The sequence below is a fragment of the Xiphophorus maculatus genome, chromosome 17 (genome assembly GCF_002775205.1).
Source record: "Xiphophorus maculatus strain JP 163 A chromosome 17, X_maculatus-5.0-male, whole genome shotgun sequence".
Taxonomy (NCBI): domain Eukaryota; kingdom Metazoa; phylum Chordata; class Actinopteri; order Cyprinodontiformes; family Poeciliidae; genus Xiphophorus; species Xiphophorus maculatus.
In genome coordinates this window covers 8,580,163-8,604,823 of record NC_036459.1, presented here as the reverse complement: position 1 = coordinate 8,604,823, position 24,661 = coordinate 8,580,163, and the positions used below count along the sequence as shown (strand labels likewise).

General features: G+C 39.1%; 3 protein-coding genes across 5 annotated transcripts; 2 read left to right on the top strand and 1 right to left on the bottom strand.

The window, feature by feature from the left end:
• Positions 1-52: 52 nt before the first annotated feature.
• Positions 53-12,806, bottom strand: foxm1 (forkhead box M1). Of its 2 annotated transcripts, none has more exons than XM_014469102.2 (9): positions 10,711-12,806; positions 5,076-5,560; positions 4,809-4,948; positions 3,808-3,999; positions 3,595-3,723; positions 3,379-3,438; positions 2,713-2,761; positions 2,457-2,629; positions 53-2,095 (listed from the first exon to the last, which is right to left on the bottom strand). In XM_014469102.2, exons 2-9 carry the CDS (start codon positions 5,524-5,526, stop codon positions 1,313-1,315), a joined length of 1,977 nt encoding a protein of 658 aa, XP_014324588.1. In that variant the 5' UTR covers positions 5,527-5,560; positions 10,711-12,806; the 3' UTR covers positions 53-1,312. The 2 variants fall into 2 exon arrangements, with proteins under 2 accessions (XP_014324588.1, XP_023206068.1); XM_023350300.1 differs by lacking the exon at positions 10,711-12,806 and adding an exon at positions 6,139-6,300.
• Positions 6,444-8,372, top strand: rhno1 (RAD9-HUS1-RAD1 interacting nuclear orphan 1). The gene is made up of 3 exons (XM_014469089.2): positions 6,444-6,603; positions 6,728-6,915; positions 7,439-8,372. Exons 2-3 carry the CDS (start codon positions 6,751-6,753, stop codon positions 8,165-8,167), a joined length of 894 nt encoding a protein of 297 aa, XP_014324575.2. The 5' UTR covers positions 6,444-6,603; positions 6,728-6,750; the 3' UTR covers positions 8,168-8,372.
• On the top strand, positions 9,072-24,659 carry tulp3 (tubby like protein 3). 2 transcript variants are annotated; one of them, XM_023350301.1, is made up of 12 exons: positions 9,072-9,167; positions 14,993-15,034; positions 16,481-16,532; positions 19,594-19,756; positions 20,465-20,680; positions 21,771-21,904; positions 21,998-22,189; positions 22,275-22,387; positions 23,169-23,286; positions 23,377-23,475; positions 24,027-24,198; positions 24,284-24,659. In XM_023350301.1, the coding sequence occupies exons 1-12, from the start codon at positions 9,148-9,150 to the stop codon at positions 24,415-24,417; spliced, it is 1,455 nt and encodes a 484-aa protein (XP_023206069.1). In that variant the 5' UTR covers positions 9,072-9,147; the 3' UTR covers positions 24,418-24,659. The 2 variants fall into 2 exon arrangements, with proteins under 2 accessions (XP_023206069.1, XP_005800074.2); XM_005800017.3 differs by lacking the exon at positions 9,072-9,167 and adding an exon at positions 12,815-12,870.
• The last annotated feature ends 2 nt before the right edge of the window (positions 24,660-24,661 follow it).

Here is a 24,661-nt window from a genome sequence, read left to right as displayed (position 1 = left end):
CAAGATACATTTTCTTCCAGTATGAAGAACATTGAAAAAGCATCAACAACCCCTAAGAAATCTTAAAAAATGTTTATGCTGAAATCAAAAATTTGCAGAATTTTATAAGCACGGTAAGCCAAACAAAAACCTTTGCTGACCTTAGAATTAGTAATAAAACAATGGCGTATCTTTAAAAAACATCTTGCCCAAGATGGCAATGTTTTACATTTCTACAACATGAAATAAAGCTTAGGTTACACAAAGAGTTGTATTTAAAACAAAGGTTATCCATCCACACCTTGCAAATGCCATGTTATAAAGACCACACAGTTACAGCAATAAAATTAAATAGAAAAATCCTTCAATTTTATGAGGATCTAAGGAATTTATTGTAGTCTTACTTCAGAAAACAACCTTTCTTCATAAACAGATGGATTCATAGTGCTGAGATTAAAAAGCTGAGACAACAGAAGGACCTGTTCTTAAAAACACACATTATTCAGTGGTACAGAAATAGGTCACATCTCAGCCTCAAAGATGATACTGCAAATAATCTTTCTTACTGAAGACATATACTAAATATTCTGTATTTTCTGCCTTAAGAGGTAAAAAGAACAGTTCGCAAAAATTCCTCTGTTCAGATAAAGTGCCCTTCAGTTGACAACGGCACATCCAATAATTACAGTGAAGATTTTTGAAAACAGTTTTACAATCAGAAAATCCTATTGCTGTTAGTGCTACTTGTAATACTTTTTTTTTTAATTGCTAGTAAGACTTTGGGACCCGACAACAGAGTTTACCAAGTGATCAAATAATCTATTGTACAACTGTAAGTCATATATTATAATGTGCAAATCAACATATGTATACACTTAAATATTTCTCTTCTCATGCAGCTCCTATAAATGACAGCGATGCAGAGCGGCTGAAAGATGAGACAAAAGAGGAGAGCCACATGCAAGAGAAGAATTTGACACAGAACAGTAAAAGCAAGTGCAAACATGAGAAAGTTACAAAAAAAACCCAGGCAAATACAAAGTGGAAGATGAATGAGTACAGTCTCTTTGCCAATTAAAGCATCATGTGAGACCTTGGTGAAGCCTTCTGAATATCCTACTTTGTTATTTGTGCTGGAGTGAAATTAATAAATTATATTCAGACAGAAATCAAACTAACCACAAACTGAGATTGATCACACACCTCCAGCAATAACCATCAAAAACACACAACAGGTGGATCATGACCAGACGAGAAATATGTCTGTTTTGCTGAGTTGGTGCGTGCGTGCTTTAGTGTTCAACAACGGATTTCTAGCGTTTTAGCCTTCGGGCTACATGAACTGACCGAGGAACTCTGACAGGCTGATGTTAGCGATGCCCAGGTCTTCGTCGTCCAGCGCGGAGAAGCTGATGTCCACCAGAATCTTGCTCAGGCTGTCATTCATGGTGTCCAGGATGAGGCCCTCCGTGATGGAGCGGTTGGACGGCGAAGCGGCGGGCGCATCTGCCAGCTGCGCCTCGGTGGGGGAATCTGTCGACGGGGCTCTGCAGGGGGCCGGTGTGAGCAGCTCCCTGGGGGAGCTGAACAGCGGCAGCTCTTTGAAGGGAGTGCTGCTGAAGCTGAAGGTGGTGTACTCCTGTCGGGGCGTGACAACGGGACCGCCCGGCGTGCGGATAGGACTGAAGTCCAGGACGCTTTGGCTGTCTTTGCCGACGGGCGTCACCTTCCAGGGTTCAAGTGTGACGTTGGGAGGTGGCTTGCTCGGCGTGGAGGAGCTCAAGTGGCTATGACTCTTTATGGGCGTCTTGAAGTAGAGTTCCCGCTCAGGGCTGCCCTGGAAGTGCTGCTGCTGCTCTGTGCTGTCAGCTTCTCTCACGTCCTGGGAGGTGGACGCGTCCGAGACGACGCCAGAGTCAAAGAAGCTGTTGTCGGGGCAGAGGAGGATGGGCTCGTCCTGCAGAGAGTTCACCAGGCTCTGCTTACGGCGGGAGCTGCTGGACTGCCTCTTCGGAGGAGGTTTACGTGTCTCGCGTTTTGTCGGAACATTTACGGGTTCGACCTTCAGGTCGACATGAGGAGCCAGAGCCACGGCTGGACTGTCGCCCTCCGTCACCTGGGAGACGACAAGAACAGTAGAAGAATCCCAAACTTTTCACGTGAAAAATTAGCTATGTCACATTTTTTATGTAGAAGACGTTTCAACTATAGTTTACTGTGAATGTAAGGAAAAAAAGGGAAGGAATTAAGGAAAATCCAGAAGAAATTATTCAAATAAAAGTCAGTTTTTTAAAGATATATTCTATCATTTGTATTTTTTTAAGAAAAAAAGCAAAGAAAAAAACAATTACTTAAAATTGGAGATCAAATTTGGCATTAAAAACCTGAAATGTTATTTTTAAGTGATATGGTCCAGTATCTATGTTCAGCATGACTTGAAGTAGTTTTTCAGTAGCTACACCTGACTGAATGTGTACCTTGGGGGCAATGCGGACTCTCTTGGTCCCGCGTGAAGCATTTTGTTTGTGCTTGGAGCCAGATGGGCAATAAGAACCAGACAACGACGGCAGATACGCAGAGGAGGCAATGGGCAGCTGGATAGGAACCAAGTAAGAGTCTGTACGGGGCAGCAGTGGTTTTATCCTCCTCTCTGAAAACAAACAGAAAAACACTTTAAGAAACATACAGTTACACTAAAAAACAAACATTTCTGTTCAGTTGTGTGGAACTCACCAGTGGAAGCTGGCACTTTTCTTACAGCAGATATATTCTTCTTTTCATGCTGCGAAAGCAACACAGAGGATCACTTTAGACAATACAGCTTTAGTTTGACAGAAAAACACTCAACATTTCAATCGGTGCATGCAGCGCCTCACAAAAGCTTTAAGATCTCTTGAACTTTTTCAGTTTGTCACATCACAACTACGAATATCTATGAAATGTGTTCGAATTTTTTTTTATGACAGAACAACATATCTGAAAAGTGTGGCATGCATTTCTTTACTGAGCAGCCAGAGTACACAGTTCTGCATTTTAAAAGGGCTTTTTTCAAATGCATGCCACATTTTTCAGAGATTTATTGGTAATAAATGTTGAAAACCATCTGTCCTTCAACATGTCTATCAAACAGTACTTAATTTTGGTCTAGGACAATAAAATATAGAGGTATGTCATGGTAACAAGACAAAACATGAAGTGTTCAGATGACTTCAGTTTTTTCTTCTGCCTATAAAACAAGATCTCAGTTCTTCAGCTGCAGCTATACTTTGAACCTAAAAACACAAGTTGTTAATCAGGTCTCAGAAGATATTAAACATTTGACTTTCCATGCTGTTTAGCCCTCTGCGGCCTAACTGTGGGATGAAAATAGTTCTTCAACAAGAGGTGAATCGGTCTTACTTGGTGGGGACATGGAAGCAACGGCACAGGAGAAGAAACGGTCCCCGGATCACAACAAGGCTACAGAAAGAACAGAAACTCAACGAATCAGACAGCAGTCGTATTACAAAATCACAGAGGACTATGAGGAAAGAAGAAAAAAGGCAAAGGAAGATGAGAAAAAGAGCATTATGTATTTAATAAAATCAACATGTACGTGAAAATAGCGATGCTCACCCTGTAAACCTGATCAAGGGTCAGGCATCGATTGATATCTGGTCGAATTGTCCAGAAAGAGGTTTTACCATCTGGCGACCGCTCACGGATGAACATGTCGTGCAGAGAAAGATTGTGGCGGATTGAATTCTGCAAAGGAACAAAACCAGTGAAATCCTTCATAGTTTTGCTTTGAGATCCAATCTAATTTACTCTGTTAGTTTTCTGAATCACCTTCCATCCTGGTTTGGCCACTTCTCTGTAATAAGGGAAATGGTCCTCGATCCATGTGTAAATTTCTTTCAGCGTCATGCCTCGGTTCTTCCTGCTGTTGATGGCGAACTGGATCATGGCCGTGTAGGAGTACGGCGGTCTCTGTAACGTGGGCTGATGAGAACCTTCTGGGTTTGAATTTGTATTGTGGGTCTGGAAGAAGGCAAAGAGAGTGATAGACAGATCCAATAACTACTGAAGGATAATAATTCCAGACTTAAACATGTACATTTGAGTCCATTTTTGTCATATTGTTAAGACTTTAATAAAAACATTGATTGTTGTTGCTAAGTTTTAAAATGAACATGTTGTGCGAAAAACCAGAATGTGAAAGGATGAAATTCAGAATGCAATCCCAAAAAATCCCAAAAGATCTTGGCTTTTCTTATTAGTAAAAGGACCAGATCAGTAGTTTAAGCTGTTCGTCTGTGCAGGATATTCCTTTTGCAAAGGTTTATGTCCATTTATTGAAGATACTTAGCGGCTAATTTGTGAGCTTGAACCTCTCAGCCACTAAAAATACACTCATATACTTCCAGACTGTTTTTTGTGATGACGATATTGCATTCACCGATGTCAGATCGATGTTTGCAATTTGGTATGTTGTGCAGCTCTAATGAAATGCAACTAAAATCAAAATTTAAAATGAATTGCAAATCAAACACCATAATCTGGACCTTGATCCTGTAGTTATATAGTATAAGTCATAGTAAAAATATTTTTAATTACACAGATGTGTTGCTTTTGCAAGTTTCTAAAAATGTAAGACATTTTGAAGTCTTTTAAAGACCAGTATGAATAAAAATAAACTTATAAGCTTAGTTAAAAACCTTAGCAAGTCAAAGATAATCACATTTGTGTTTTGTGGCATTTGACTTATGTGCTTTTACATCTAGGTTTCCTAACAATTGCTCGGTTTGCACTTCAACAGTGAAAAAGTAAATAACAGAAACAAGGCTGACCTGTAAAATCTGCGGTGCTTGAAGCTTCTTCTCCTTGTCAATTGTCTGATTTGCAAGGTGTGGCTCCAAGGCACTGGTATTCATTTTGCCCAGCCACTGGATATTGGTGAGGCTGTCATCTAGAGGACTGCAACTTGCACCTATGTTCATTGATGCGTAAAGGAGAGAGAATGCTTTACGTAATTGACACCTTAAAATGGAATATTAATGGGGGGTGGGGGGGAGCTATTGATGAGGGTGAAGCTACAGCTCTTAATTCATACATACTTGACTGATTTCCAGTGAGAGGTTTAGCATCTTGCATATTGTGGATAGTATCTGACTTCACTGGTTGTGTAGCTGTACTTTCTGCAGGAGATGACTCCTCTTTGACAGTAGCCTGGCAGAAAGATCCATTGCCCCTGCTGCCACTCTCACTGAGAAGGATGAACTTGTTTGGGCCTTGGACGCCACTCTCTTTGCCCTTTGCAGTGAGCACACCGATGATGCTTTGCAGATCTGCCTCTTTAGGGATGACAACCACCTGAGTGTCAGACATGGAGGGGTGATTCATGATGGGGATGCCATGAGGGAGGCACTGGCTGGCTGCTGGTTTAGTCGGCTCCCCGGTGCCTGCTGCACAGTGCTGGGTTTGCTTGTCAGCCTGAGTTGGTTCATTTTGCAGAAATGGAAGTTTTCTTCTTTTCAGAATCAGGGGTCTCCTTGGGCTCCGTCTCATGGTCAGATCGCTAAAATTACCCTTCACAGGATTGCTGTGCAAAAGCAGCACACAGTAAATTAGACATGTCAATAAAAACATACATAAAACACGATCAGTATGTTTTCTAAAAATAAACATTTCATTTTTTTAATATTACTCCTACCTAAAATCACCGCTAGATCAACGTTCAATACTACCGGAAGAAAACTGACAACATCGAGGTAGTCAGTGGGCTTAGTTCAATAACCGTTCCACATTAATAAAACAAAAAAACAAAAAACAAAAGCACTTTCGTAAATACGCTAGGAGTCACAATAATTAAACAACATATGTGTTTTTTGTGTGAAATTCAAACCCCTTTTGTCGCTATGTTCACTCAGTCGCTCAATAACTGCTCAGTTGCAATCGCTGTTTCCTTAGCGACCTGCGCCTTCTAGAACAGCCGTTCCTTAATTTCACATTTTTTTACCGTTTAATTGGAATACATTTAAAGTTTATGTTCATTAGTTAATAGTTTATGCACATACAATTAAATTTTCGGAGGATATGTCTCTTTTTAAAGCACCGATTATCACAACTTCCAGGGTAGCGGAGCATTAAATAGGCTATTTTCATAAAATGAATCCAAACCTTCATATTACTGCAAAGTCTCAGGCGATCCCACTTGGCTGAACCCCGAGTCGAAGCTGAAACATTGCGTTCAGACTTGTTGTTTTTGATTAATCCACTGTAACTGATACAAAACCATATAATGAAGTGTTATTTACATATCTTCAGCTCGTTTTAGAGACGTTTTTGAATTTTGGCGCTGTGGGCGCTGCCTCCTTCCGTCACTTTGATCACGTGGTAAATATTGACCAATAAGGAGCCAGGGGATACCATCGCTAGGTGGCAGTAATGTAACTGCAGGTTGGCGTTCTAATCGAACCAGAGGAAGAAAAAGAAGAAAACCGGGAAATACAACAATGCCTATCAAGACAACAAGAAAAAAGAGCAGGACAGATAAATTGTATAACTGAGGTTTATTTGCATATGTTAATTATGAAGACGATGTCCTACGCAAAGAACAACGTGACAGAAAGAAGACTATAGAAAGTAGGCGCTTGAAATGAAAACATTTGAATGTATACTTCTTAATTGATACTCTAAAACGTTAACTTTCGGTATTTCCGTGTGGACTTTTACTCGGGCTTACTTTCTGTGACATATCTTCCTCCAGATGTTCAGGAATGATTTATATTAATGCCCCGCAAAGCCATAAAGGCGGATAAGCCTGCCCTGCAATTTATCGAACGGCCTGTAGGAGGAAGCAAACTTCAACATGCGCCTGAAGTCCGAGCTGCAGTCAACCCCAAGGGATTTATTCCGGAGTCACTAACACATAACAGCTCAGATCTTAATTCGTGGGTAAGTTCTGTTGTTTATTCTTTTAAAAGATGCACTTTTTGTGATGGAAAAAGTGAATCCAAATCAAAGTCAATTGCTTTGTTATGAACTCTCACTAATATCACTTTTTTTTTCTCTGCATAGTTTGTAGTTAAACAATTCATTTTGTGTAACTACAAATGATCATATGGGGCCACAGGGGATTTGGTTTGTTAAATCAATATAAAAAGCAGATTGATCCTGGAGATGGCAAAATAAAACAAAAGATATTTATAGCTGCCTGGGTTTTTACATTGCCTGCACAGGTATGGAAAAGTCTGGGATATTTTAGATCTAGACACGTTTTTTTAATAAGTTTTCATATTTAAATCTTCATCACTGCTGAAATATCCACCATGAATTCATAGTGAACTTGGTTCTCTGGTAATTTGAGTTTGGGCACAGAATTTTGATGTGGAACCCATGGCCACGTTAGTACTAGCTGTATAAGATTACTGCAACTCTTATTGTATCATTCATTTAACTTGGTGTTTCAAAATTTCAGGTAAACCCACAGTTTGACTGCTCATCTGCAGCTGCACCTCCAAAGAGACGAGGGAGGAGAAACGGGCAGAAAACCTCAAGTTTACTTGACCGATGTAGTCAGTTGTCCAGAAAAAACAACACACGCAAATACCCCTCATTGTCATTTTGCATTCGGTTAAAGGACCAGTCTCAGAAACAGTCAAGGACCACAACCACAACAAAAGGTGCAGTATCAAAAGTCAAAAGTCAGCCTCCTGCATCCGTTTGCCACAGCAAAACGACTGCAAATTCGGCTTACTCAGACAGTCCAAAAAGGCAGTTGGTCACAGCTGGAAAAAGGAATGCTGAAGCATGTCCTGATGGCACTGCCTCCCACAGTAGAAGTTTGGATAAGCTTGGAATTCAATCTAAAGAAGTGACAAGTAGATGCAGAATTCCAGCAGAGGGAGCTTCAATACCTACCTCCACCAAGTTGATAACCACAGAAGTCAACAGTGTTTGCCCACCACCTGATGTGGACACTACGGAAAGGATGTGGGAAGAGGTAAACCGTTCCTCTTCTTCCCCTAGATTTTTACTGTTTGCTCAGCCATGTACATCACCATGCAGCGGCCCACCTGAAACCTTGGTGGCTGACACACCACAGAGGGACTATGGGGTGAAGGTGACATGGAGGAGGAGAAAAGGGCTGATGTTGATGTTAAAAGAAAGGGGACTCCTTTCTGACTCAGATGTACTAATTCATTGATAAATTTTTTTGTCATTTTTTTAATACATTCTGATTTATTGTATAGATTACTGTTGTATATTACTGTAATAAATCAAGATAAAGCATACTCTTATTTTACAAACTGCAAAATACACACAGCACTGATTAAATCTATTATCTACATATAACTATGTTTACTTTCACATTTTACTGTCAAATATACCAATATTTTGCCCACTCCAAATATAACTCATAATACATAATTTTTTAAAGAACATTTTTCTTCGGTGACTGTCATTAATCTTATTCAACTGTTGCAGAACAGAATATAAAATAAAGGGGTACAAGTGAAAGACACAGCTTTATTTTCCATTTTAGGCAATGTATCATTATTAAATTAATTATGATTTTAATTATATAAAATATATATTTTATTTAAGGCATTGTTGATTTAAAATGCATTATAACGGCTATTAAATGTGCAACCTTGTGCAAAGCTACAGTATTAAAATCGGTATGAAATATACAGTTTTGATACGAATAAAATTCTACTCATTGTTTTCAAAAGTACGGATAAAATTGTTACTTATTTTTGAATGATCCCAAATTATTAATCTGGCTGTTATTTGGTTATTCTAATGTATGCTTGTAGTCTAACGATTTTGTAAACATTTCAGAGATGAAGTTTTTAAAACTGCACTTGTTCCTCCAACAACCCAACTCACGCTAAAATGATCATTTCCTTAGGAGACATCTTCGGTTTTTTGAGTTCGTGACTCACCTTTGACTTGTCTGTCGAATATTTCATAATAAAATCAAAATAAGAAACCAGGCGTGACGTTGCGCCCCTCTTCAGAATGTCATCCAATTAAATCCCACCTAAAGAAAGCGCGGACCAATAAGAAGGCAGGTTCTTGTTATGGTCGGTAACTAAGGACAGGGTAACTGCTCTCGACAACAGCGTCCAAGAAAAAGTGCAGTTTCTCCGGATGGTCTTCCCTTAGCAACAGTGCTCAAACATGAGTTACTACAGTATAAGGTGAGCAGAATTCATAATGTTGCTTTCGGGTTGGTGTTCGGAGGCCTGACGTGTTTTCAAATGTAAGATCTGAATCCGAGTATTGGTAACACATTTGCATCGGCACAAAAAACTTAACAGTCGCCTTCAACTTTTCCATAAACAGCACCGCGTATAGTGGAGACAGAAACAGCTAACGTTAGCTTGTAACGGTAACCAGCAATATCTAACATCCTGTCACTGGCTTTTTAAGACAGTCGCGTTTTTTTTTCTGTGTGAATATATCTTATTTTAATCAATAGTTGTAGTCAATAGAGGGATATTTTTGCCGAGTGAGTGAACCGTAGCAATATTTACCCGTAAAATCGCTCCTGTAGCATTATTGACAAGAAAGAAGAGAAGAAAAACAAACCTCGTTATTGTACAAAATGAAGGAAGAACTATAAAAAGTGCAAACATTGTGGTACATACCCTACTGTACATTGTGTTTTGATTGTTGAATTACTTGACAAAAGTAAAAAAGCAAGAATGTTCTTACTAGTCTGTTTAAACCAAAGAGAGGATCTATTTTTTATTTTTGGGAAGAAATTTTGATTCACAGCTTCATATTTCAGTCACTTTCTGATTACCTACTGCGTGTAAATGCATTTTACAAGAGATGATATGAAAACATCCTCAAAGTTCTGCATAGCTTTGATTTCGAGAGAAAAGAATCTTGTCATGTCTGAACATGCCTCTGAGTACAGCAGGGTTTTTCTTAGTTTTTTTTTTCTTTGTTGTAAACAACAGTAAGCTGTTAAATTCACAAATTATTATCTAGGTCAATTTTGTTTTGATAGTTTGTATGGTTGATATTAAAATTATTTAATCAGGATTAATTAGGCTGCACAATATGATTGCTAAACACTACATTGATAATATTGTTTACATTTAAGCCACATTTTTTTCCCTCCTCCCTTTCCTTTCCATTGTTTCGATGTCCACAAACTCTTGCTGAGTTTTTGGCATCTCTGTTGGTGAAGTCTATCAGATGTGGGCATAAAGGTCATTGAAAGTTCATTCAACTGGCTAAATATATTATTGGCTAGACAAGTTTGAATGCAAGGCATCTGAAATGTTAAAATCTAATAAATATCGCATCCAAGGACTCCTTTGCAGTTGTGATGATAATGCACAGATTGATACTGTGATGGTTTTGATTAAAATTATTGTGCAGTTCTAATATGAACCTGATCAGATTGAAGGGAAGTTTTGGGATGAGTTAGAAAGTTTGTGATGAGAGCTTGGTTTTGTTTTGAGAGCTGTATGCAATTAAAGCTGTGGAGCACAAGTCTCACATCTTTTATTTTCCTGATAGAAATCAAAGTAATTTCAAATCGTTTTCTGTTGCAATGCCAGTCCAGTTTAGGATTCAAACAAGTTTGTAATTGAATCTCTTCAGGAATACTTTTGCTATATGCCTGACATACAGAGGCTACCATCTTGGATATTATTTTCTGTTTTTTGCATTCCATCAGCATACCAGCTGGATCGCTCAGAGCGTCACACCGCTCTGCGGACTCACCCAAACTAGTCAGCTTGTGTGATGATTCACAAATTGCTGATTCAGTATTTCCAGAAGAAGAGGATGGATGTTGCTTTTCATTCCAACTCTTGCATACCAGTCATAGAGTCTCAAAACAAGCGCGCCATCGATGGTTCTCTGATATTCAGTGTGAAATATTTGACTCTGAATCTGGGGTTCTTGCGTTTAAGCTGCTGAATGCTGAGAAACTTGGCAGATTTTCTGCTGTTACAGATCCCACGCTGTGCATGCTGGTATGAGCTGGTTAAAGAGCGACAGTTTTCATAACAGCATGCCTATGCATCTCTTACATCAGTCAAGAGAAGAAAGTGGAAGGTTGGTATAGTTTGTTTGTGTTGTTGGTTAGATTGCAGTTTAAGAAAAAAAAAAAGAAGTAAAAAGGCCTCTGCATTGAATCCTGAACAGTTTCTTCCATTTATCCTCAAAATTTAAACTGCACCACTGTGTAAATCATTTTGAAATATCTGAACTCGAACAGTGGTGTACCTCGGCAGCTGGAGCTATGACTTGTGGTCGAGTGGTTTATTTATGCAAACCCCACACACATTTAACCGACGAAGCTCATTATCAAATGCCTGGGGAGTTGTGTAAATTTGGGGTATTTTTCTTATGCATACTGCTGGAAAACTATGTAAATTTTGTTAAACATTTTTGGTTCCCTGCCGCGGTGAGTCACTGTTCCAGGAAGGACTTTGCAAAGAGCGCCGTCGGTAATCAGCAGCTTACATTTCTTGGGTTTCGCTGAAACGCAGCAAAGGATCGCTGCTGGAGAGTCGGTGGTGGAAGGTGATGCTTCTGGGTTCCCGTGGGAACCGGTATTTCTATCAGCTCTTGCAGCTTCTTTCCATCGTTTGTTTGGAGCTCAATAATTACTCCCTCTGGTGAAAGAGTCCCACGCTTATCATCACTAGATGTATATACAGTTTTAGACAAACACACACAACGTACTCCCATTTTCTTACTTTGGTAAATAGATGTCAAAATAGGGAGACTCTGGTTTCCTAGCAACTAGATTATGGTTATACATCATGTTTTTTAGAAAAGGGGAATCTGTCAGTTGCATTCCCTTTAAAAACCATGCATGCACTTTTCCAGCGTCACAATGACCGACCTGAAAACCTTCTGCAGGCAGTTGAGCTATAAAAATATTAAAAGGGGAAACATTTTTTGGAGACATTTGTAGTTTTAAAGTGCCACAACTTTTCAATAGTGCTGCAGTTAATCAATTTATTCTGACGATTGACTGGATAAAAAATGATCAATTTCTGCAGATTTTTCTTTAAACCACCAAAGCTTATTTTGTAAAGGATTAAAAATGCTAATTTCAATTCCTTATTTAAATAAGAAAATAAATGTTTTGCTTCCTAAAATGCAAATAATTTAGCATTCCTCTAGTATGGGTTGGTCATGTGTCGAACTTTAAGCAAATTCCATGTTTTCAGAGTTTTTATAATCCAGTTAATGATTACTTGATCACTAAATTAGTTGACAAATATTTCAGTAATCAATTAATCATGATTCATGCAATTAATTGTTCCAGCCCGACTTTCAAATATAGCATTTTTAAAAGATGCCAGACAGACTCAGAATCTGTTCTTTGATAGATGCACTAGAATCTGTCAGAAACTAACAGTATCTATACTTTTCCTTTCTCTTCACAATTATAAGCTAATTTATGTTTTTATCTTTTTATAGGCATCTATACTTGAAAGAATTTTGCTGAGGCACTTTCTATCTTTTATGGGTTTTTTTCAGTACATTGACATTTAGCGCTGTCACTTCTGTACAAATTCCGTCTTGGCTTCTTGTGCATTGTCTGAAGTGTGAAGCCATGGTAACAGCACAAGCCTCACAACCTCAGTCTACCTTAGTGCTGGGTAACTGTCACTCCCATGGGTGGAAGATAGCAGAGCTGCTGTTTCTTTGTAATATCTGCCAGAGATCTCGGAGCGTGGAGGTCGAGTGTGTGTGTGTGTGTGTGTATGCGGGTTGGGCAGAGCAGAAAGTTTAACCACAAGTTTGAGGGAAAGTTTCTTCACCATTGGAGGAAAATACCTGAATTAGCATTCAGACATTTGCCACCATGGAGTCTATGAAGACTGAAGAATCTCATCCGGTCTACAGCCGCTGGTCGTACAGGTAGCTGCTCATACTGACAGATAAAAGAGCGACTCTTAGCTTTGTTTTCCATTTGAAATTTCTGTTTCTATAGAGATGTGGTAGAAGTGACATTCTAACCACTCTCCTGTCCAACTAATTTGTTTTCTGTCTTTTGTAACAGACGACTAGAATACAAAGTAGCCTTTAACAGAGCTAAAGCATTGTTTTATCCATGCGTTGCCTTATCTTCCTGACCAATCAGCTGGCAGGTGGTCAGAGCACCTTGCAGTTCGCTCTTGTACTTCTTGCTCGTGTTTCTGCCACCATGTCGTTACTTATTCAAAGCATCAGCTTGTGACTGTGCTTGTTGTAACTAGAGTTGGTGATTTGTGTCTGTCCAGTCGTCGGTGTGTGTGTGTGTGTGTGCGTGTGCGTGTGCGTGTGTGTGTGTGTGTGTGTGTGTGTGTGCTGTTGGCTGGCTGGTTTGAACAGGCATGTAACTAACAACATCCTCAGTGACCTTTAAATGTGTCTTCAAAGAAATGGTGGATGCTAGTAATGCAGCAAAGATTATGTGACATCTTTGTTCACAGCAATTTAGACTGCTTGTATTAAACTACTTTGCTTTTCATGTGGGGAAAGATTTTATATCACATTTTTCTAGTCCACAGTCACAGTCTGTGGTGACAGCATATGGAAATGGGTGCAAGTACTGCTAGAAATTTCTGAAGAAAATCAATTATGCATTTATTTGTCTATTAGACAGTGCAGTGAATTGCACACCCCTATTTAGATTACATGTTTATTTACCAGTTTGTTAAAGATATATTTCCAGACTTCACTCTCAATGCCATTTGTTTACATTTAATATTTAATTAAAAGTCGTCTTGCTACAGGTTGCCTGGTTACGCGTTTCATTTCTGGACACATCCTCACAACTCAAGTCTGTAAGTCTTTACAGCAAAGTGCTAAAGGCCTCCAATTACTGTAAAGTACAAGATGTGACCTGAGGTTTTTGTCAATGCTGCTGGAGGTGTTCTGCTGATGGAGCTACAATCTCCAAGGTTACCGTGGTCTGACACATGATGAAGGTACAAGAGTTGCTTGTCCTTCTCCTGTCACCCAAGCTGTGAGAGACTAATGAAACATTGATCACTTCCCGCGCTGATGAGGCTCCGTCTGACTTTGTATGGATAAGAAATTTTTACTAAATGTCAACCAGTTTAACTTGTAATAAAAACAATGCTGAGGAAGGTTGTGCTTCTTGGCCTTTTTGGAAAGACATTTCTAAATTAATATTTTTTTAAAATTGTAAAACAGTGAAAGAATGTGTTACATCCCCAACGAAGTCTAGGGGTTTTGGAGGGGGGCTGTAACAATAGATAAACCAGGGAAAAATGAAGAGACAAAACCAGGAGGATAAAGTTAAAGGTTTATTCTTTAAGTGGGATCGGAAGAAGTCTCAAAGGTGAAAATGAGAACCTAAAAGAAAAGAAAGGGGAGAATAACAACAAAAAACAGGGTTTCTAGCAGACAAATCCTCTATCACAGCACCACAAAGCTGCAGCACACATGCTGCCCAATAGGCCAAGAGGCCCTGAAAGTCAGTTTCCCAGCTAGGCTCATACTCTGCTAATCAAGAGGCAGCGTGAAACCAGCTGGGCCTGCTTAACCCGCCGGAGCTCAGCAGCAACCTGAATTGGGGGGTAAATCCTACATGCAGCCACCACGGCATGTAACAGGATGTATGTCTTTAAATGATTGAATTAAAGATAAAACGTATGATATTTACTGTTTTGTGTATTTAGTCATTATCTCCTTTCCCTTTTCCCCTTTGCTCCTTCATCAAAATGACCAGTTTTAGCAGACGTATCGATTTCACAGATTATCACAAATAGTCCTAGTCTTTCAAAATGGAATGGTCTTTGCTCTGTTTGACAGATATAAATATACTCATAGAGTATTTTCCTCTAATTATACGCACAACACATTTAAGTGTTTGCCAGGTAGTGTCCTTTAGGAGAGTTAGACTCATTTAATGCCAATTACTTTGTGAATTTGGCCTTTTATTCACTTCTCTAGAATTATATTTTACTATGTTGTTGAACTGACTTGTGTATTTTTCTCTTCACATAATCCTTTCTTCCCTTTTTCGCTGAAGACCTTCCAGCTCTACCAGCTTCTCTTCCAACTCCACATCCAGGTAAACCACAATCCACATGGCAAACTTTTAACATAAGCCTTTATCTTTAACAGCTTTCAGTATGAAACAAGAAATTAGGATTATGGATATCCAGAGCAGACATGGCTAAACGTTTTTGGTTCTTTCCAGAAATCAAAATAACTTGAGAAATTACTCCAAATAATGTTTTGCCGTAATTGTTAGAAGAGAAAAATTTGTTGGCCTAAATGGATTGAGCAATTAAATTTGTTGTGAAAACTGTGTTTTTTAAAATCTAACCTTTAGTAATTATTATTACGTGACACTTCTACTGTTTTGTAGGTCAAAAGCTGAAAAAGTATCAGAGCATATAATATTAGAAACCACTTAAAATTCTCTTCAGAGATATCGAATTACACATTTGGAACCCAGAAATTTGTTAATACTCGTTTTTACTACAGGAAACAAGTTTCACAGACAGTTGTAATGACTTGCTAATGAGTTGGCCAACATCTCACTACTTTGTCTGCTTGCAGGTCTTAATCCCGACTCCTTCCCTTTAAATAGTATTCTCATATGTGTAATTAAGAACTACTATCAGTCTCCACTCCCTTCCCTCCGTCTCAGATGCCAGATGGACCTCCCAGGTGACCCATCTGCTTACCTGTAACAACACTGAGGGATTTATTAGTCAATACATGGCACTCACTTGTGCAAGATGATCAATTTTGGCAAAGGGTAGCATAATGACTGTATGAGTCATGCCTGTGCTGACGAGGCTCCACGTTGTGCTGAGGGAGACAGCCTCATCAAAGCACTCATGTCTGTTTTGTGCGTTCAGAAATGGCCATCCAGAGCCCTTCTGTGATGTCAGTCATCAGCTGAAATCTGCAGCGGGAGGAAATATATGAAAATAACAAAAATAGTTGGAAATTCAGTGTATCTGATGAGTACACATCATGCTGTATTTGAACATGTGGCTTTGATCCCTCTCTACGAACAAAGTCATTTCACTCCACAAGAACGTGTGATATTTAAAGGTTTACTCAACAGGAACAGATGAAAGAGAAATGAGCGTCATAGGACATCAGCCTGATTTGTGAATCACTCTTGTGAGTTTGACTGAGTTTTGATTTGGGTCTGTTTAGGTCTTAGAGTTGGGGTTGACAATAGTGACTTCTACTATTGTTCTGCTCTCTCACCACTGTAGCTTAGCAACATGTCCCTTTAGAAAGGTGCTGAATGTAAATGCACACCAGCTCCTACATTGCAGGTTGTCCTCACTTTCTCTTCATACAGATTCCTCTTTTCAGGATTAGATTTTTCAGAACATGATAAATGTCTTTCTGCTCAGTTATTTTAAATAATGCTTAATTAATAAAAGTAAGTCTTACTTTGCAAAAAAAAAGCTGCTGAAGTAGGACATTACATTAATTCTTTTTCTGTTGAAAAATGTGTAAATCTTTCATGTTTGCTTTTCTTCTACAGCGGCATTGACGATGACGGCAGCAGTTTAATGCAACAGAAGCTGGAAAGACAGGTGAGAACTGGAATTTTCTTCATAAAATAACAACGATTGACCAGTCACATGATTTCTGTTTGTTGTTTTCTTGCAGTGTAGCTCATATTGTATGTCGCTTTGATTGTGGCTGTGATTCTAGCTGAGTAGAAAAAGAGATTCTGGCAGCATTCAGGTTGACGTTGTGTGACGTTGTGATTTCTGATCTGGTTCTGACCAGCATTGTGACTCACAAAGCTGTGCTCTGATGTGAACAGGTTTGATCAGAGCTCTCATTTCTCAAACAACTGTCTCGCTAGGATAACTGATTTACAGTTTTATGCATTACCTAAACGTCAGCAGAAATGCTGTAGTTACAAAGGGCAAATAGAAAGTGACACATTTCCCACTTGAAACACTTTATTGCCCACAGACTAACTCCACCAGAGCTTTCTGCTCACTGTGGCATTACTGGTGGCAGCCTATCCGTCGTGTGTTAGCTTCTTCTTTTGAAGGAATGTTTTCTGTGTCAGTTGTTTGGCAAGAAATGTTAGATAAAAACACGGCTTTTGGTGGCTAAGGAAAGATTTTCTTTTGTTTCACAAATATCACAAAACCTTTTCCTACATATTTAGGGATTGTGGGAATGTTAAGAGAGTTCACTCAGTTCTTTACTGTGTGGAAAATGATTGGATTCATCCTCTGCACGTTCTCTTTAGAACAACGTTTTCGACTGGCAGAGATTGCCTTCCTGTGTTCTGTAATACTGTATTGAATATGGTAAAGCATATTATCATGCTTTACAATAATTTTCTTACTTTGAGATATTTCACTTTGTTTCTTTAAACTTTTAATGCTTCCTCATTCCTGGCAATGCATTGTGTCCCTTCACAAACATTTCATACAAATGTAACTATTCCTTTTTCTTCTTTCCCTTATGAGCCACTGCAAAAGTCGTCATAACAAACCAAACTGTAAAGTTACAGTTCAGAGATTTTATTTAACACGGAATCTGCTCTCTGCTTTCTCAGACTTTGCCCTGAGCATACAGTTCAAAACGAATGAAGGATTTCATTTCATTGACCCACTGCAGACCAGTTCTGGTCTACAGACTTGTATAAGGAAACATATGAACTGCTTTGCTTAAATGTGAATACATGAAAATTATGATAAATGAATGATATGTAAAAAAATATATAGGTACTTGTCAGATACATGTTATGTGAAAAAGTCCTGAATCCATTTTCATATAGACAAAACTAAGAAAGCATTTTTCACTCAGAGCCCCCTTTATCTGTCCCCTCCTTCCAACCCTAATGACCGCTCATTCAGTTAGCAACGGTGACTGCACAGACACACTCTGCTGCTTGTCATAGTGAGATAGGCCTTTTCTGTCAGAGGAGCACATTATGCAGACGAGGCCATCAACTTTTCGATTGTGAGCTTCAGAAAAGGAGACAAAGAAAAGCCAGCATTCATTTGGTCTCCTTCCTTTATTGTCTGACCTTCTGGAAAAAAATGGACTTTGTGTCATTTTTTGCTCTAAAGGATCAATAAGTTTGGCACAATGGAACAGGTTTGTACATTTAATCTTTGTTTTTGCTTATCTGTGTCAAACAGGAGAAGGCTGCGCTTTGCAGGCAGCAATTTTACCAACATTACTTTAGTGTTTCATTGTGGGGTTTTGAACAGTCTCCTCTTTTATCCAGAAAAGTTTAGGCAAGTGTGTTCCTTGAATTGGACTTAAAAAAAAAAAAAAAACTAAACTCATGCTCAGTATCTGCTTTAAACTCTGTCCAGTGCTTTCATTTTCCTGATGTTTTGATTCGCACAGGGACGACTGTGAACGCCTTAAGTCACTTCCTGATCTGTAAATGCCCAGTTCTGAGTCATGACAAAAGAATTGAACCTCACAATGGATTAGTTCAAAATAGCTCCAGAATGGCAAAATAAACTACTGAGTCTTCATCGCGTCTTTAAAACGCTTTACTGTTGTTGAATAACAAGCACAGCGACAGATTGATTTATAATAATAGTTTTTGAGATTTATTTTCATATTGATTTCTTAAATAAACTGTAGAATCCTTGACATTTTCTGTAGTAAGAGGATCTTATGAGGAGGTAAGATCTTCCACACATTTAAAAACATTTTTTGAATGTAACTGTGCTAAAGTAACAAAACATCACAAACCGTTATGAACAACTTTGTTGGTACCTGGTGTGTAAAATGTATTTAGGAAATATTGGTGATTCCAATATTTTAGTAGTTCTCAGTGAAATTTGGCAGTTTCTTTTTACTTCCTTTAAAATCCTATCGAATTGTTCGTAGTGCCGAAATAAACTTGAATCCCCCAGCCTATAGTGGCCAGTGGCTGAAAAAACTATAATTTTTATAAGTCTGTACAAACTAATAAAATGCTTCTGTAGATTTATTCTAAATGAAATTTTATTATTAAATTTTATAATTTTGTTACCCTAATGGACACGTGAGATGTGTAACTGATGCCTTTTTAGTTCACTAAAAGGAAAAACGGTTAAACAGATGTCGTCTAGTTTTTGACTGATGAATTATGAAAGCCCTGTTTTTGGTTAGCCAAATCTGACACGAGGCTTCCTGGTGTCGTCCAGCTCACTGAACAGCATCCCTCATCAGGATGTGTTGTTGTGCGTTTGGCACACTAATTAATCTGCTTGCGTAATCCCATTGGCTGCTCTGATCACAGTTGGGTTAGGAGAGCAGAGGTTCCGTATGTACATCATAACCACAAGGAGTTTTCAGGAGCACTCTGCATTAAATATCTCTATTTTCCATCACAGACAAGTAGCAGGTGCAATGCAGACCAGTTTTAATTTTTTTTTATTAGGCAGGCTATTTGCAGCACTTACTGAGAGACACAGGTTGCATCTCATCATGCATGTAGATGTAATTACCTTCCACTGTGTAATGTTTTCCACCACAACTGCATTCAACCTCTTCACATCAAACATTGAATAATTAGTTGGTTTTTTTTTTTTTTTTATGAGCACGTGATCAGCTGTTTGGGGAAGGTCATGCTGAACGTTATCTGAAAGCCTGAGGTTCCGTGATGCCTTGCGTTCACAGCGGGCGCTGCTGGAGCAGAAGCAGCGGCGGAAACGACAGGAGCCCATGATGGTCCAGCCCAACACCGAGAATCGGCACCGCCGCAACAGGACGCTGCACTGCGATGAGCAGGACCCACTGGTGGAGTCTCAACTCAGCGTCAGCAACGATGTCATCCTTGATGGTGAGAGAATGAAACGCAGGAATCTCTTAAATGACGTTTTTATGTGGTCAGTGTCGCATAAGAGCGTTTTTTGAAATAAAAAGCAGCATAAATTACATAAACTTCTTTCAAGCTATTCAATCATTAAGGACATAAAGTTATGCTAGCTTCCATTTTATATTTACATGCGCCGACTTGATGATTCAGATTATTTTTTCCTAAGGACTACGCCACATTCCAAACTCAATTTCGTTAGTTTTATTGTAATTCAACGAATGCAGATTCCAAATGTCAAAAGAAAATAAATCTTGCAGGTTCTTTAAATCCAATATAAAATGAAAGGATTACAAAATAACCCTGTCATTCATCAATAAATACAAAATAAAGTGATGTTCGTACTGGTTGTTGATGCCAGTACGATTGTCCAGTTTCTGTTTTGATGCATTAAAAAAATAAATGAACCGTTTTTTAGTATTTGACCTGGAGATTATTGGTTAGATTAATTCAATTTATTTGTATAATCACACATATATTCCAATTGATCGAATCAAGAAGTCCAGTGAAAAGTTATCTTTTAATCATTGATTAATGCTAGTTTCCATTAATCAATGATTAATGGAAAACAGAGAATAGAGTTTCCCTCTATTCTCTATAAGCAGAGAATAGAGCAGAGAATAGAGTCTCTCGATGTAAAGATAACAGAATAATAATAACGTTCCCCTGTTGTAGGTATTGATGGACCGGCAGCCTTCCTGGGATCAGAAGCCGGCGATCTGGGAACGAAAATCCAAGTTCGGTCAGTGAGCAAGCCCTCGTCGCCACAGCCCCGCCATCAGTCTCCGCCTCAGCTGCAGAGTCCTGCAGCCGAAGAAACGGAACAAGACGGCGACACCGCCACTCTGCTGGAGCCCAAGACAGACATCCACCAGCTGCTACAGAAAGAAGGTCAGCTTGGTGCCAAAAGGTCTCCTTTCATTCAGTTTTCTCAGTAAAACAATGGATTTTGTTTGGTTGGTTACTTTTTTGAAAGATTTGAACTATTATATATTTTTTTACGTTGTTAGCTCTTTGTGTATGATGTTTCAATCTGAACTCATAGCCAGTGTTTAGAAGTGATCCTTGAACCAGGTCTTCCATTAACCAGATCGTATCCCAGACTCCAATGCTTCTCCGCCATACAGCAGCAGTCAGAGGATTCTTCAGATTTGTTGGAAGACAGACTGCTACTACAGACCCTTCCAGCCCAAATCCACAAAGATTCTTTATAGCTTCTTTGATTATATAAATTATGACATTTAATTTCCCTTTGGGATAAATAAGATATTTTTGAACTGAATTGAGCAAACTTATTTATCACTTTGTAATGCTATAGCGAGTTAGAATATTCGCTGAGCTACAAGTGCTGTATCTGTCTGTATTATAATTTCTGTCCTTTCCTGAGATGCTTTAGCACCAGTGGACCACCACTTCTTTCTAGCAGTGAATTAAAGTTGGGTCTAGAAGTAGCCAAGAGCTACATCTTGGCTGATAAATCCAATTATGAATGAGCAGACAGATGCCTGAGGCCTTCCGTCTGCTGGAATCATTTTACATCTGCATGACTGCCTGGCTCCCAGTGTTAAGCCTCATAACAAAAAACTCTGGCATTTGCAGAGTAAGCAGAGCTGAGTCATATTCATCCTGTTTGTGATTTGAAATGATTCAGTAATTATTTGAATTTTTAGATTTTTTTTTGCATAGAAGAGCAGGCAGCCATCTCTCTGTGGAAGAAGAAATGCCCAGTAGATCATTCCAGAGAAACAAGTCAGTCATTTCCCAAGTGTTGCATAATACATAGAAATATTTTTTTATATATCGAAGAGCAGAACGAACTGTCTTCTTTAATCCTCTCCAGAGATTTATTTAAAAATAAATCTTGTGCTGGAGGATTTTCACCACATTTTCTGCCTTCATGTCTTGGGTGAAAAAGCTTCCCAATAGGAATTCCCGTTTTACCGATTTGTGCTGATGCTTTTTCCCTCATGTCGTTCAACAGGTCTGTGTGGAAGCATGAACTTTGATGAAGCCAGCGAACCCGGAGACGAGGCAAATGAGGAACGGACGGGTTCTCTGTTCTCCAACGCCGACGCACTCAGACCCGCATCGGCTTCCAGTGGCAAAAACATTCCTGTGAATTTTTCACCAACTTATACCACTCACTTACCATCTCATTCAGATAATTCCAGGAAATTTAAGTGCTGCATTGCTCCCTTTTTATCCCAGGAGACAGTAATCCCCGGATCACTTTCTGCAGAAAGTGTCCTTGCAGATGCTGCCAACCTGGAGGAGTTTGTGCTGCTGCCGGCTCCTCGTGGCGTCATCTTTAAATGCAGGATTACTCGGGACAAGAAGGGCATGGACCGCGGCCTCTACCCCACCTACTATATGCACATGGAGCGAGACGAAGAAAGAAAGGTGAAATCCAGACAAATTTGCTTATTTCTGTTACTCATGAAGTCGGGTCCCTATTTTTAATCTTACAATGTCTTTGTCTCTGCAGGCGTTTTTGTTGGCTGGAAGAAAGAGAAAGAAGAGCAAAACATCCAACTACTTGATTTCAGTGGATGCCACGGATCTGTCACGAGACGGAGAGAGCTTCATCGGCAAACTGAGGTGAGCCGCATTCTTTTTCTTAGTTTTCACAAATAGAGTATATAGTTTTAAATTGTTTCTAAGATAGCCAAATAGATGTAGATTGATGAAAGACAGGTATGTGTTTTTTTTAGTCCATTTAATTTTAAGATGCTGCTTATTGATTTGGAATTAAGAGGGAATGAATTTAAAAAAATTTCTAAAAAAATTGGGAATCATTCTGTTCAGGTTTGTTCTCTGTGAATGCACAACTGCAGTCCTGATTTCTTATAAAGGTGAAATCACCCTTTAGCAATTGAGTCAACAATTAAATGCTCCAAAAGCACATAAACAATTTTACCAGGAAGTCTCAAAACATCCCAGAATAACATCCAAAGCTCTAAAGTTAAGGTCAGAGTTCATGATCTAACAATAAAAGAGCAACTGGGCAAAATGGCCGCCACGGGAAAGTTTCAAGGCTAGAACCACTGCATCACAACATCTTGATGATCCTTGACACTTTAGGGAAAATATTATGTGGACTGATATGATAAAAGCGTTACACCACATGCAACTGCTTTTAGTATTGATCTGAAACAAGTGTGATGAAAAAGCTGTAACATAGAGGGAGAAGTAGGGAAGGTCTAAACAATAAAATGAATGAGGGAGGATGAGACCAGAACATGAAGACAATGTTACAAAAAATTTTTTTTTTTAAATGTGGGCATGTTGGTTTAACAGGAATAGTTTTAAAATATAAGAAGTAAACCTGCAAACATTCATAAAAGTTGCATATATATGTGTGTGTTTTCTCCTTAATCAGGTCCAACTACACGGGCACTAAATTCACAGTGTACGACAACGGCATCAATCCTGGCAAAAACCTCGGGACGCTGCTGGAAGAAAGCAACACACGACAGGAGCTGGCTGCAATCTGCTATGTAAGCCAGTGGCAAAAAACCAAGATGCTGTTGAGCGTGTCCTTTATGGTGAAATTATCACATTCTTTTTCCAATCTTTTTTTGTGTCAGGATACCAACCTGCTGGGATTCAAGGGGCCACGGAAAATGACCGTTGTCCTTCCAGGGATGAACATGAACCATGAGCGGATCCCTGTAAGGCCTCAAAATGTGAGTCCAACAGAAAAAAGTATTTCCTCTGAACTCTGAAGTGTTGGCTGTGTTGTTAATCATCTTCAATTCTCCTCGCCTGACCTGTTACTTTAGGTGGACGACCACCTAAAGTATCTTACTAAATTTGCAGTTGTGTCATACATACTGAATTGAGGATGTTGTTTTATAATACTGCTTTTAACATTTGAACCAGCTGCTCCCACTTTTAAAAACACTTGTTACCATGGATATGCATTATGACAACTGTCTGAAAGTAAAAAAAAAAAGTGAGAGCAACAATTCTTTCATCCAGCATCCGAAACTGAGGAAATAACTGCCCATTAAAGCAACGCCTCAACCAAAAAGAACAGATCAGAATGAACTACCTAAAGGAGTTCTGTTACGTTGCCACCAGGCTGCAACCATGAACGGTGCAATTCTAGAACAATTTGCTGATTAGATGTCTTCTAAAGACAAATTGTTGCACAGGATATTATTTATTAATTTATGATAGTGAGGGGTATGCATATTTTCTAAGACTCTGAAGCATGTTTGTGTTTGTGTGGCAGGAACAAGAGAGCCTGGTGAACAGGTGGCAGAGCAACGTGATGGAAAACCTGATTGAGTTGCACAACAAGGCCCCCGTTTGGAACGAAGACACCCAGTCTTATGTTCTGAACTTCCACGGTCGCGTAACACAAGCTTCAGTGAAAAACTTCCAGATAGTACACGACAACGACCGTGAGTGTTTACTTCAATACATGACATCGCTGTTGAGTCGTTTTTTGTGACCGTCGACTGAACACGTTGTTTCCTCTAACCACAGCTGACTACATCATTATGCAGTTTGGAAGAGTTGCCGAAGACATCTTCACCCTTGACTACAACTATCCCATGTGTGCTCTTCAAGCTTTTGCCATTGGTCTGTCGAGCTTTGACAACAAGCTGGCCTGTGAGTAATGGGAGGGTGTCCTGCAAGCAAACCACCTGGTCTGTTTCACTCGTCTTTCTTTTTGTTTTTCATGCTGTAAAATAGCTTTACACGGGTAGTTTCATATGATTTGAGCCATCTGTGTTCAGCTGCTGTTAATATGTAAAAAATGTACAGGCTACAGGAGAAAACTCATTCCATCTTATGAGACACCATGTACAAGAAGAGCTGATGTCATGCTTATAACCTCATGTAAAGATATATGAACTGATC

Coding starts and splice junctions, on each gene's coding strand:
- foxm1 (XM_014469102.2), bottom strand. CDS start 5,526: ATGAGACGGAGCCCAAGGAGACCCCTGATTCTGAAAAGAAGAAAACTT. Junction 4,949..5,075: donor TCTCACTGGAAATCAGTCAA/GTATGTATGAAT, acceptor CAATGAACATAG/GTGCAAGTTGCAGTCCTCTA. Junction 3,724..3,807: donor TGGCCAAACCAGGATGGAAG/GTGATTCAGAAA, acceptor GTTCCTTTGCAG/AATTCAATCCGCCACAATCT.
- rhno1 (XM_014469089.2), top strand. CDS start 6,751: ATGCCCCGCAAAGCCATAAAGGCGGATAAGCCTGCCCTGCAATTTATC. Junction 6,916..7,438: donor GCTCAGATCTTAATTCGTGG/GTAAGTTCTGTT, acceptor TCAAAATTTCAG/GTAAACCCACAGTTTGACTG.
- tulp3 (XM_005800017.3), top strand. CDS start 12,815: ATGGAGTCTATGAAGACTGAAGAATCTCATCCGGTCTACAGCCGCTGG. Junction 20,681..21,770: donor CCAGCTGCTACAGAAAGAAG/GTCAGCTTGGTG, acceptor GTCGTTCAACAG/GTCTGTGTGGAAGCATGAAC. Junction 23,287..23,376: donor AGCTGGCTGCAATCTGCTAT/GTAAGCCAGTGG, acceptor TTTTTGTGTCAG/GATACCAACCTGCTGGGATT.